The following is a 15,301-nucleotide window of genomic DNA, read 5'->3' on the forward strand; positions in this document are numbered from 1 at the left end:
TAAACAATAGTATTAAATACCGAAAATACATTATCGATAGCTAAACAAATAAACAAAAATTGATAAAAAAATGTTTTGATATTAAGTATTAATTTAATTAAATGACTTACAAAACATAGTTTAGGAAAAGTCATAACAAAGAACGGACCGACACTGAACCCAGTTATCAATCTTCTTGACATTAATTTCTCAAAAAACATCATTACTTTTAAGTTTACACGAAATGTATTATTATTATAGTTATTATTATAATTAATATTTAAATATAATTGCAATTCACATATTTTGTTTGACGACAAATGTATTGTTTTTGAAACAATTGATGCACAAAATGATATGAAAAATATAAAAACCCATGAATAGATTAAACCCATAATATATATTAACATTGATATTATATGTGATTTTGTAAATATTATGACAACTAATAAAACTAAATTAAGTGGTATTAATACAAAAATTATACAAAAATAAAATCGATGCCAAAATTTATCAAACATTTTAATTTGTTTACATATAATCTGATGTTCATTCATTAATTTTTTAATATTATAATTACTTATATTATTTAGTTTTAGTTTACTAATTTTAACCAGTACATTTTTGTTTAATAATTGAATGCGATATTTAAAATAGTAAAAAATAACATAAAAATAGGCGGCACTATTGATTCCATCATATGAACCAACATAAGCTGTTAGTATAAACAAACTAATTGGTATAAATGATATAATAAATTCAAATGCAGTGTAAAAATTGATTATGATAAATAAGGTACTTGCTAATATTAATAAACCTGTTGAATATATAGAAAAATTAAATATAAAAATATTTTTTATAAAAAAAGACAATTAATTAAATTTATACTAATTATGAAAAATGTACATACAAAATATTATTCGAAAATGTTTGCTAAAATTATTTATTAAATTAACACGATCAATTACTTTAATTAATATTACCCTGTGGCTATTATTTAAATCAAGTTCAAATAGACTAATTTGTCTATTTATAATCAACAACAATTTAGTCCAATATAATAATTGGTTGTCGTGGGGTAAATAAAATAATAATCGTATAATCAATGCCCATATTAAGGCAAACAAATAGATAATTGTATTCAATAATTTATGTCCACCGATAAACAGTGTCGGATCAAATAATAATTTACCATGTTGATAATTTAATTTGACAAACAATATTATTATAATTTTGATTGTATTTATAATATGCGATAATGTTAACAAATTGATTAATAATTTATCTTTTAAATTAGGTTTATTTGTTAAATTATTTGTATAAAAATAATTTAGCATTTTTTTAAAAATTTATAATACTTTTGTTTATCTTATCATAATGTTAAAAGTTTTATTTTAATAAATAATTTTTATGCTTTAGTTTGCTTAACTTAAACTAATGCAATTTAGCAAATAAAAATAAAATAAATTGTTTATTATATTTAGGTGAATACTAAATTTATCTTATGTTATTATAACATACATTTTATTACTTAAAATTTTTATTTATTTAAATATAGCAATAATAATTTTTATGTACAGTATTTACAGTACTTTTTATTACATTATTACAAAAAAATAATATACAATAACTTAATGTATGATATTAACATTTATAATGGAATCTACTTTTAATAATTTAATAGAAACTTAGATATAAAGTTATCGATAATACTAAAAAAATATTAATAATTTATTTTAACTTACTGTATTATGTTGTAATATATAAATTTGTAGTAATAAATATTTTATTTTATTGTAAAATTTAAGCAAAAGTATAAAATATCGAAAATACATTATTGAAAACTAATTTTTTAAAATGATATATTAAATGTAATGTATGAGTGAAAAACAATATGTCTAGAAACAGTAAAAATAACTACAGTATTATATAAAAGTATAACTTATAATTTTATTTAGTGCATAATTATAAATTGTTTTCTAGACATACTGTTTTTCACAAATACAATACATTGATGTACAATAATTTTAATAATATTTTAAATATAATTATAAAAATAATTAGAAAAAATAGTTTAGGAATATTCGTGACAAATATCGGACCGACACTAAAGACAATAATCAATCGCTTTGACATTAATTTCTCAAAAAAAAGATTAATTTTAATTTAAGACAACAATTACCAATCAAATTAATTTGTAGATCAATTAGTTTGTTAGACGACAAATGTTTGAAATTTTGAAACAATTGATGAACAAAATGATATAAAAAAATATGATAAATGTGAATAAAATAAAGCTAGAATATATATCATTAGTAATATTATTTGCTATTTAGCAAACGTTATAGTAATTACCATTAAAAGATTAAGTGGTATTAATATAATAATTTACAAAAATAAAATCTATAACAAAATTTATCAAACAATTCAATTTGTTTGCATATGATATTATGCTCTATAAATAATTTATTTGATATAAAATGATATAATATTTTATTGCTAATTATCACAGTGTTATTTTTTAATAAATTTAATCGCAAATTATATAGAAATATGCGACACTAATTAAAGCATCATAAAGGCAAACAAAAAAATGTAATAAATATTAAAATTTGTAATCAAACTAATTTCAATCATTTTTAATGCAAATAATAATAATAATTAATTAAATTTAATATGAAATACTAAAATCTTTTAAAATAAATAATAATAGTATATATTAATAATATAATTATAATATATTATATCGTTAAGCCCAAATATCAAACAAACTAGTTAAAGTATATTTTAATAATATTAATAAAAAATTTATGTAGCTAATGTTGTATATTTTTAACAATTGATTTTATTAAAATAATAAAATCTTAATAAAAATACTGTAAACGAAATAATTAGATTTTATTATTTTTTAAAGAATTTATTTAATAAAAGAATACAAAAAAATATTTATTTTCATTATTAAATTATATATATATATTATACAATAATTAAATAAAATAATATAAATTAATAAATAAAAATAAGAATAATATATATTTTTACAATTTACACCCATATTATTTGATAAAAATATATTTTGCATAAACAAGTACAATATTATATCTCAAATAAATTTATACAATAAATATTTTAAAACAATATTTTTTTTTTATTGAATTAAGGTTATAGATATATATTGTGGGATATATATATATTAAGTTCAGTTTTGTGATATAATATAAATATTATATAATTATATTATATTATATAATATTATATAGCTTTTCACAAATGTTATCCAAAATCCAATTAATTCTTTATTTATTATCTATAATTGGATGTCTATATCATTGCTATACAATAAATCAGTTATATTTTTCATACAACACGTCCACCAGTTTGTCGTATGAATTGGAAAATGTCATACAATTTCCGGCAATAACCGTATGTATTGACAAAATATTTCCATTGGATAAAAGCATTGAGAAATCTATATTAAATCATACGAATAAAATTAAACCCAATGAATATCCAAAGCTTGAAAAATACATGAATACTATGACAGTTAAACAACAATTTGAACAATTGATGCCAATTGATAAATGGTACTATGTCGATTTGAAAATAAACTCCAAAAGTATACGTTATACAAATATGACCAATGTACATTTTGCATTGGAAAGGAAATACCTGTGCCTTACATTGTTTTTAGGTGTTTTCGACTCTAATATTACGTACGACAGTACAGCCTATGAATTGGAAATACATTTACACAATCTATTGCTAACCCAATACGTCCACAATGTATACATACGTTTGCATTCAAATGGTTATCCCATTTACAAGCATATGGAAGATGAAAAGTTTTTGATGATTTTGAATAATCTATGGAATAATATTCATTTTAGTCGCGTTACATATATTAATGAAAATGAGCAATGTACAAAGTTGAACATGATTGAAAAACGTAAATTATCTAGGTCACTCTACGATTGTACATTCGAATGTGTAGCAAAATTGGCACCTGATAGATTTGGCAAATTATGGGTGGGACAACTTACATACAATCGATCATTGAATGTATATTTTAAGCAAATCAAACAAACTGACCTAGACAAATTACATGATTATTGTAATAAAAAATGTTTAGATCATAATATTCAATGTTATCTAGAATTTTATAGTATTGATAATAAGGCAATATATGCTCACACAGGCAATAGTAGAGTCATTATTAGAGTCCGACCAACGAGTGAATTGTTTGTCATATATGTAACTCAATTGAAAATGTCATTCATTGAGTTTCTCTGTTTATTGGCCAGTATTTTCAGTCTATGGTTTGGTTTATCCATATTATTTGCCATTAAATTTCTAAAACATTTATTAATAGATATCTATGACTATTATCATAAAAAGTCTAATAATTCACAAGTAATTAATTTGTCGGTAATTAAGAAAGATGTTTGTTTTAATAAAATAAATCTACATTTAGATAGTAGTCATTATTCTAGAAATTTTAATAATGATAATAATCTTAACAGAGTATTTTAAATAATTAATTTCTATAAATAATTAAAGACATTATAATGATATAACAGACAAAATAATTATTATAAACGATAATTATACTATGAACTAAAGTTATAATAGTAATTATAAATGTAATTAATTAGTATAATATAAAATATTTATTGAATATATGACAATATAATGATATATCTGAACTTATGTGAACTTAATGTTTAAATAACAAAAATAAAAATTTATTATAAACATAATTTGACACTAACACAATATATTACAGATATCAATTAGTATAAAACATTATAATTTAGCATAATAATTATAAGTTAATTGTAATGTTTAATTTTAGTAACGACTATAAAGTAGTTTATAAAAATATTTTTTATATATTTCAATTATTTCAACACAACATTCAGTTATACGTAATAAAAATAGTTAATTAATCTGAATATACTTATAATTTATTAATATAAGGAATAATTTATTATATCTATTTTTATAACCATCTATTTTTATTTAATTGTATCATATAATTTAAGTGCCAATATAAAATAGCGACAATAGCTAATTGAGAGCTAAAATTTTAAAAAAAGTTTATAAAAGAATAAATTAATATATATTAAAAATTAATAATAAATAATTTTTAGATAAATATTTATCAAAAAAAAATTTACTTACAAAACACAATTTAGGAAAAGTCATAACAAATAGTGGACCGACACTGAAACCAACAATCAGTTTAGTTGACATTAATTTCTCAAAAAATATCATTAATTTTATTAAATAATATCCAATATTTACACTTAGTTTTAATTGTAAATTAATTATTTTGTTGGCCGATAAATATATTGATTTTGTAACCATTGATGCACAATAGGATATAAAAAATATAGCAATCCATGAATATAGTAAACCAATTATATATGTAATTAGGATTATTGTGTTAAGATTTGTTGCAAAAATTAAATTTATGAGTGAAAATAAATTGCTTGGTAACATTGTCATAATTGTGCTAAAATAATATCGACACCAAAATTTATCAAACATTACTACTTGTTTAGATATTATTTGGTGTTCAATAAATATATTACTTATTTTTGATTCAGATAACAAAAAGTTATGATTTCTATGTTTTTTAATTAATTTCAAAATTTGTTTATTCAATACAGTTGTACGTAGTCTAAGATAATAGCAAATTATATAGAAATTTGATGTACTATTAAATATGTCCATGCTGCCATAGTAAAATGTTATAAGCAAAATAATAATTGACATTGATGATAAAATAAACTCGTACAATGTGTATAATTTTACTACCAATAGTATTATTGTCAATGAAAAAGTAGAGTCTATAAAAATATGGTAAAATATATATACAATATGTAATAAAAAAATAATTTATAAATAAATAATTACAAAATTAAATTAAAATTTTGGAAATTATCTAATACTTACAATATGATATAATAAAATATTTGGTAATCACTTTAATTAATCTAGCACGTTGTTTTAATTTAGCAACTAATTGTCTATGTCTATTAGTTAAATTTAATTCTCGTTTGTTTATTATTTGACAATTGTTAATATTAATGTTAATAATTGACATTAATTTTGTCCAATAAAATAATTTATCATCAGTGTAATTTGTTTTATTAAATAATAATCTCAAACATATTGCATAAATAAATGATAATGCAAAAACAAATGTGTTCAATAGTTTATGACCACCAATAAACAATGTAATATCAAATAATAATTTACTATAAAAATTATTCAGATTAAAAAATAGTATTGATAAAGTTTTAATTAAATTAATTGTATCTAATAATACTATTATATTTATCGATAACTTTTTGAAAAATTTTATTGTATGTAATATAGTATAGGTTAAAAAGTTCAACATTTTTTCAATTAAATATAAACAATAAATTAGATTTAAATAAAATTATTATTGTGTATTACAAAAATATAATCTACAATAATAATAATACTAACTCAATCGTAATGAACTTTATAAATATAATTTTATTTAGGATCAAATAAAGGTAATGATATTTCAATAATTATAAATAAATATAAATATAAAAAAATAATTTAATATTAATAAAATAATAATTAATTTTTATTATCATTAATATACATGTATTAAATGAATGACAATAATTAAAGTACATGTAAAGTACATACATTAAAGTATACGCTAATACTTGCTACTACTGTACTATCCTCTCATTGACCCTGCTAAATAATAAATTGTAAACACGTGTGTTAATTTTTTCGATCAAATTTATTTTTTAAAATCAAAATTTAAAAATCAAAAAAGTACAAAAATAATTTATATATTAATGTTATATAATTTTTTTTATTAATAACAATTTTATTGTTTTTTTTAAATAAAATATTATATTGTATAAAACATACTGTACATAAAAATTACTATTGTTAAATAAATAAATAAATTCATACTCTATAAATTTATATTTTATTTGAAAATGTATTTAGACATTAATTTGTAAGTAAATACTTAATAAATTAAGCATAAAAATGCTTAAAATTTAATATATTTCTAACTAAATAATTATTTTAATACAACAACTTGATATTTATAAATTTATCAATTATTTTTTTATGAAAATGATGAAATTTAATTAAAAGTGAATATATAATATTGTATCATCATTTCTATTTATGAGTATCATATAATTTAAGTGCCAATATAAAATAGCGACAATATTTAATTGAAAGCTAAAAATTAAAATAAAACATCATATTAGTTAGCAAATACAGTTATAATTAAAAAAACATAATTACTAATAAATTATAATTTTTAAAAATACTTACAATAAATAATTTTTGAAAAGTCATTACAAATAGCGGACCGACACTGAAACCAATTATAAGTTTAGTTGACATTAATTTTTCAAAAAACATCATTAGTTTTAATTTGTATTCAATATCAAAATTTATTTGTAATTGTAAATTAATTATATTATTAGCCGATAAATGTATTGATTTGGATACTTGAGAGGCACAATAGGATATAAAAAATATAACAAACCATGAATATAGTAAACCAATTATGTATGTCATTAGGATTAATGTGTTAAGATTTGTTATAAACATTAAAGTTATCAATGCAAATAAATTACCAGGCAACATTGTCATAATTGCACTAAAATAATATCGACACCAAAATTTGTCAAATATTACTACTTGTTTGCATATTATTTGGTGTTCAATAAATATATTATTTACTTTTGATCGACAAACTAAATCATGTTTGATATGTTTAATTAATTTCAAAATTTGTTTATTCAATACATTTGTACGCAGTCTAAGATAATAGCAAATTATATAGAAGTTAGATGTACTAATAAATATGTCCATGCTGCCATAACAATAGGTTATAATTAGAATGATAATTGACCATGATGATATTATCAATTCGTATAATGTGTAAAATTTTAACAGCAATAGTATTGTTGTCAATAATAATGTTGATACTTAATTACCGTAAAATAAAAAATACTTAAATTAATTATTTTTAAAAAAAAGTTTAGTAAAACTTAGTGATAATTATTTTAATTAGTGTACTTACAGTAATATATCCGAAAATATTTGCTAATCAATTTAATTAATTTAGTATGATGTTTTAATTTAGTAATCAATTGTTTATGTTTATTAGTTAGAGCAAGATTACGTTTGCTTGTTTTATGGCCGTTAATTATTGATATTAATTTTGTCCAATAAAATAATTTATTATTATTATTAACATTTTTATAAGTTGTTTTGTTAAATAATAAACTCAAACATATAACATAGATTAATGACATAATAAAAATCAATGTATTAAGTAGTCTATGACCACCAATAAATAGTGTCAAATCAAACAATAGTTTTCGATGATAATAGTCTAAATTGAAACATAGTATTGATAAAACTTTTATTAAATTGATTGTATGTATTAATGTTATCCAATTTGTTAATAACATTAGTTTAAGATTAATAATTCTATTTAAAATATTATTTAGAAAATCTAACATTTTCAATTTATTGTTAGTTTGATTAACAATTTTATTAGATACTTATTTTTAATAAATTTAATTTATTATAATTTATATTTTGATGCAATATTATTTTTTGCATAACAAGTAAAACTAGATATTAATGTTTTTTTTTTAATAATTATAATAATATTATTAGAAAGCAATAAACTTAGTAATGATATTATTTATAAATAAGATATATATTTATTTACTTATAATATACATAATAAATTTACTATTTTACTACTAAATTAATTAATAATTAATATATAATAATGCAGTATAAAATAATTTAATAGATTATATGATAATAATATGAATGAACCTACTTAACAATTAATTGTCTATTTTTATCATATATGTGAACATTTTTAGGTAATTTTATCTAAAATAAAAAAAATATTTTTAAAATAGCAAGTATTACTTAAACAATACAATTAAGATATTGATTATTTTTTTAATAACAATTTTATTGATTTTTTTCATACAATATAATGTATAGAATATATTTTATAATAAAAATTTACTATAAATAAAAATATGAATATATTTTAATGCATTACTATATAAATATATATACTTTGACATTAAAATAACATAATCATTAAATTATAAGATAAAATAAAATAATAATAATAAACATAAAAGTAATAATAATACTTAATATTTGTAACGATAATCATTTTGATACAAACGGTTGTCCCTAATAATTGTCGACCATTTTCTTCTCATTGAAACACTATTACATTTGTCTCCACCATATTTGCCATATAATTGTCTCCAATAATCATCATATTTATCATCATTTGGTGTCGGCATTGACCGATTTGATCGGAAAATTCTATCGACCACATACTGGCCAAACAAGTCGACCGTCGAGTTGGTCAACATAATTACGGACACACCAAACCATAGACTAACCAAACTGCCGATTAATGAGACAAACTCTTCAAACGATAGCTTAGGCGTATGAGTTATGATAAGTGTCCGCAAATCGGGCGGTGAGAGGACAACAATAAACTCATTAATGTCCTCACAGTTGTGTTCCGATTGAAAGACATCGTAATAGGCGAGACAGCACTCGATACAAGTGCCGCACTCTCGGCGACAGTGATCGCCAAAGACAGCATCCAATGTATAGTTTTCGTGAAACAATTCATACATATTGACAATCAGGGCATCGCTGGTCAAATTGTCGGTCATATAGTTTCCTGGCCAACCCGTTACATAGTCGGCCATCCATTCTACCCGACAGTTCTCGATACAGTCCAGCCGAGACTTGTAACCAATCAACGTATAGTCATAGCAGTTGGTCTCGTAGGGCGCCGGCAGTGAGTGTACAACTGTTTGATGGTATTCCGTGTAGTGGACAGTCTTCGGACGGTTCGCAAACTTTAGCATTCGTTTCTTACCGGTGTTAACCATATGTTCGAAGCGCGAGTGGATAATCATATTTACCGACGGGATTTGGCCGGCAATACTAACGTGAAACAGATCGTTAAAGTGGTCTTTATAGATGAGGTCATCGCGGATGACATAACGATCATCCGTTTCGTCTGATAGTTGCGATAGAAATGTAAAACACATATTCTGGTAATCCATACGCTGTATGACTGGTGTGATAGTATGACATGGGATGTAATATCCTAATAAAATTTGTTTTAAAAATTTGTTTATAAAATTAAAATATCGATATAATAATATGATAATATAAAATTTATAATAATATATTATACAAAAAAAATAATAGTTTTAATATTAAAAATAAATTTTATTAAATAAAAATGTTTATTTTTGTATTATATTAATAATTTATTTATACTGTAGTTATGTATACGAGTATTATGACGGGTTATATTTATAAAATGTTTTTAAATATAGTTTTTAAAATTTAAGTTACAAAAAATAAATATAAATTATATTACAGTATATTTAAGTTGTCTGTATAAGTATAACTGAATAACTTATTGATAGTGCCAATAGTGATAATATTATTTTTGTATTAATTTTATACAAATTAAATGCTGTAAAACACAAGTCATCAGTCAATTGATTCAAACGTTGTATAATTTGATGATAATTATTGTTTGTTTTATAACATAAAATATTTTCCGATTCATATATTTCTATTTCAGTCAATAATTTTCTATAACTTTTTGGTATAATATCGCAAACCAGACAAACAGTTATCAGTTGAGGTATTAAATGCATTAACTGTAGGCAAATAATATCCAATGATTTGTCCGGTTGTATACATATTACACAAAAGCATACGATATTATAGATGGTAATAAACGATAGATCTGTAAACACATAAATCGATACATAACTGTCCAATTGTTTGGTTATAATACTGGTTCGCAAAACATGTCTATATATAGCATACAAATCTATTTGTCTTTTAGTATTATTATTAGTAATCATTGTTTTTGAAATAATTTTTTTGAAACTATTTGATACACACAGCGAATAGTAGGCAATCAAACTGATAACCGATAGTTTTGTATTAATTGTTAGTACGCTTAAGGAAATTGTATACAACAATGTAGACAATTTGAGACCATTATTTAATGTATATACAATATTACCAGGTACATGTGTCAATTGGGACAATAGTAATTGAACTAGAATAATTTTCCAAACAATTTGGCGTTCAATTTTCAAGTTATCATCATTTATATTATGATTTTGTCTTAATAATTGCAATATTAAATTGCCATAGATTAGCAATGTTAGCCAGGCAACTATTGCTGAAATAATATATCCAATATCACCAATCATTTTCATTATAGACAATAGTGTAGATTTTGGTGAATTATTAAAATAAACAAGTTTATTTTTGTCAACTGAAAATGCATCGATAACTAATAATATAAATACTGTCAATATTATTGTTATCAATATTATACTAAATAAAAGTAATAGTAATTTTTTAAATAATTTACAATTGCCATTAGGACTGTAATTAAAATAAGTTATACCAGTTAATCTATGATACAAAATAAGTTTATCTAGCTCCATATTAACAATTTTTAGAAAATTTTTAATTTTTACAATAACTTTTAAATATTGATATAATTTATTTACAATTTATTTTAATAAACGCAATATTCTTATAATTTTTATTGTATTTTTAAAAAAAATTGCTATATAAACTTAATATAAAAATAAACACAATAGATATTTAAATCCATCTACTGTTTTCACTATTTAAACATTAAAATATTAATAAAAAAACATTACTTTAATTAAAAATTTAGTGTGTAAAACATTAGTTGAATTTTACGGCATTTACTCATTTGACGCACCAATAGATTAAAAAAAACTAATTTTATTTTTATTAAAACATTTTATTTTTATTAAAACATTTTATTTTAATATGAAATTGTATTACAATTTAGTTTATATGTTGCAGTCGTTAAGCACAGGTATATCTAAGCATGAATTGTAAGGTCAGTGCTGACCTTTATATAGGGATTTTAGGCAATACTTAACCCATAAAATAGTCGGCAATTATTTGAAAAGTAATAAACATATAGAAAGTGAATACTTTCTATAAATGGCAAAAATGCTAAATTTAAGACTATTTGATAATTAAATTATTGCTATATTTTAGTGAAATATAGATATTTTAAAGTTATTTTCAAACATAAAGTGTTTATACTTTACAAGTGTATTGCAGATATAAATATATTATACTATATTATATGATTGTAAATACTTTTTTTTATAAATCTAAGTAAAAATAATAATTATAAATAACTTATTTTAAATATAAATTGTTTGTTTTGTTAGGTCACATACATTGAAATAAATAAAAAAAACATAATATTAATAATCTAAAAAATAAAGTAATCAATCAAATATATATATTGATCAAAATTGTTAGGCGTTGTTCACTTATTACGTTCGCACTTTTTAAGAAATCTAGACCCCCTCCCTCCCCTATGTTCGCAATTGTTCGCATGTAGTCATTTAAAAAAATTACGTTCGCATGTCCCTAACCGCTACCCCCCCACACCACAAGAATTAAAATATTATCTAAATGCGAACGTTCTTAAAGTCTCTACCCCTCCCCTCCCCCTCGTTCGCAAAAGTTCGTTTTGGCTAATCCCCCCTCCCCTCAAGTGCGAACGTAATATGTGAACCACGCCTTAGATATTTTTAACAACAATTATTATTAATAATAATATTATTATTGATTATACAGTATTTATGATATTTATGTTGTTTGTATAATGATTACTGAATAGCTTAATATTAGAGCCATTAGTGATAAAATTGTTTTTGAATTAATTTTATAAAAATTAAATGCCGTAAAAAATAATTCATTTTTTAATTGATACAATCTATAAATAACAACATTATTATCAGTTTTTAGTAATACATTATGATTTGCCTCTAACTCGTTAATACTGTCTAATAGTTGATTAAAACTTTTGGGTATTATATCGCAAACCAAACAAATTGAAAACAATTCCAGTATTGAATACACAAAACCATTTAATATTATATCAAAAAACTTGTTATTATCAATACATATAACACTGAAACACATAATATTGAATATAGGATTAAATATTAAGGTAGAAAATAAATAAAACGATACATAACTGTCCAATTTTTTTGTTAAAATAATAATTTTTAGTACCAATCTATAGGTTTTGTTTAAATCATTTTCTGCACAAACATTATGTTTAAAAAAATATTTAAAACTATGACCAACACATAAACTGTAATACGTTAGTAAACTTATTAGCGATATTTTAATATTCATAGATAAAACATCAATTAAATATATTAAGTAGTAATACCATGATAATATAGTAAAATTAGCATTTTGCAAATTACTAATTGGTGAGACAATCGATACAATTGATTGTACCATGATAATTTTTATAACACTGTTTTTATCTTGTTTAATATGACCAGTGTTAACAATTGACATAATAATTGTCAATATATTGTTGCCATACAGTGTCAATACTAACCAAGCAATTATGATATTAACTAATCGTCCAAATAAACCAATACATACCAGTATAGTCAACAATGACGGTCTAGTAGAGTGACCAAAATATTCATATCTAATTGAGTTAATATTAAATACAAATAATTGTTCATATAGAAATTTACCTAGTATTATTATTAAAATAATTAAGTTTATTATAAATAATAAATATTTTTTCCAATTTGATTTATTTCTTATAGATTTACAATCATAATTATAATATGTTATTCCTATTAGTCTATGATATGTAAGTAATATATTAAAACCTGATTTATTAGTTTCAGATGACATATTAAAATACAGTTTATTATACAATATTATCAAAGGTTTTATTTGTTTGTAATGTCAAATATATTTAAAAAGTTTGCCGGTTAGGTAATAAAGTATTTTTTAATATTATAAAATAGTCAATTAACAAAATAATATTTTTTATATTAGTAATTTATTAATAAATTTTATAAATATTTTTTTTATTAAAATATTTATTTGTAGTATCAAAAATATGCATAATATATATATATAAATTTAGATAATAATAATAACAATATGTCAGATATATTGATATGTCATCAATCACTGGTAACACTTATTGTACCTAGATGATATGTCAAATAGTAATAATAGACGATGTATATTGTATAAATCAATATACTATTTTTATATTAAATTGTAAACAAATTAATCATATTTTTAGACTCAATAATCTAAATATTTAAGTCTATTAATAGTTTTTTTTTATAAAAAATATAGTGAATAAATAACACTATTGTTTTTTTAATGATATATTTGTTAATATATATAAAAATAAAAACAATTAATTTTCTACAAATACCTGATCTACTGGCAAAAGCCAATGGTTTCAATACATGACACGAATTGCCAAATATCTCATCCATGGATAGCAATACATTCATTTGGCCGGCAATGGACAGGGAGTTGACCAGTCGTTTCCAATCAGTACTGTTTACTGAAGCGTTATATTGTTTTAGCATTTGTTGTTTGTAATCATCTCTTAAGATCCACTGTTTGTCAAAACATAGTGTAATACCCGGTAGGGATAGATCGGACAGTTGGTCATAGGTTACCGATGTAGTCGTACAGTAGGATAGGTATAGATAACATATTTTGTAGACTTGATAACTACATATCAATAGCAATAGTATAATAAATAATGTTTTTATAGATCTTATCGTTATATTTGACATGTTTTTCATTGTTTTAATATTATATGTTTTCGACATTTTTTTAGTCAAAATTTTCAACATAAATATAATTTTGAATGATTATGAAATAATAATAACAACAAAATAATGTTATAAAAAATAATAATCAATTAGTATATTAATAGTTAATAATGTTTTCATAGTCTAAATAAATAATATATTACTGATTATTGTTTGATAGATAAATATTTTGAATCACTCAAAAACATATACAATGTTTATTATTTTTGACATTTATATGCAAAAATCAATTAAAATAAAAGTTATCAAATATAACAATGTAATAAAAAAATATCATATAAACTAAGATTTTGATTAAAAAAAATGAAACAAAATACTAAAAACCACTTAATGTTTATTATTATGATATTATTATTTATAATATAGAATTTTTTTAATTAGAAAAATATTTTTTATTAATTTCTAACTATTAATAGATTTTGAAATAAAATTACTACTAATAAACTAAACATTATTATAATAATTAATAGTTAAAGGTTTTAAATTAAAAAAATTTTGAGTTTTGATTTTAGTTAAAA

General features: G+C 20.9%; 1 protein-coding gene across 1 annotated transcript; it reads right to left on the bottom strand.

Annotated features, from left to right (window-relative positions):
- Positions 1-9,188: 9,188 nt before the first annotated feature.
- LOC128960094 (uncharacterized) lies at positions 9,189-14,744 on the bottom strand. The gene is made up of 2 exons (XM_054306165.1): positions 14,372-14,744; positions 9,189-10,174 (listed from the first exon to the last, which is right to left on the bottom strand). The coding sequence occupies exons 1-2, from the start codon at positions 14,742-14,744 to the stop codon at positions 9,189-9,191; spliced, it is 1,359 nt and encodes a 452-aa protein (XP_054162140.1).
- Positions 14,745-15,301: the final 557 nt, after the last annotated feature.

The sequence above is a fragment of the Oppia nitens genome, unplaced genomic scaffold (assembly GCF_028296485.1).
Source record: "Oppia nitens isolate AA-2021 unplaced genomic scaffold, nextdenovo-longstitch-racon4-pilon3 scaffold4_pilon_pilon_pilon, whole genome shotgun sequence".
Classification (NCBI taxonomy): domain Eukaryota; kingdom Metazoa; phylum Arthropoda; class Arachnida; order Sarcoptiformes; family Oppiidae; genus Oppia; species Oppia nitens.

Bases quoted from the DNA above. Each gene is read 5' to 3' on its own strand.
- LOC128960094 (XM_054306165.1), bottom strand. From the start codon at position 14,744: ATGTCAAATATAACGATAAGATCTATAAAAACATTATTTATTATACTA. The intron at 10,175-14,371 runs GTATTTGTAGAA...AAATTTTATTAG, and splicing joins GGCTTTTGCCAGTAGATCAG to GATATTACATCCCATGTCAT.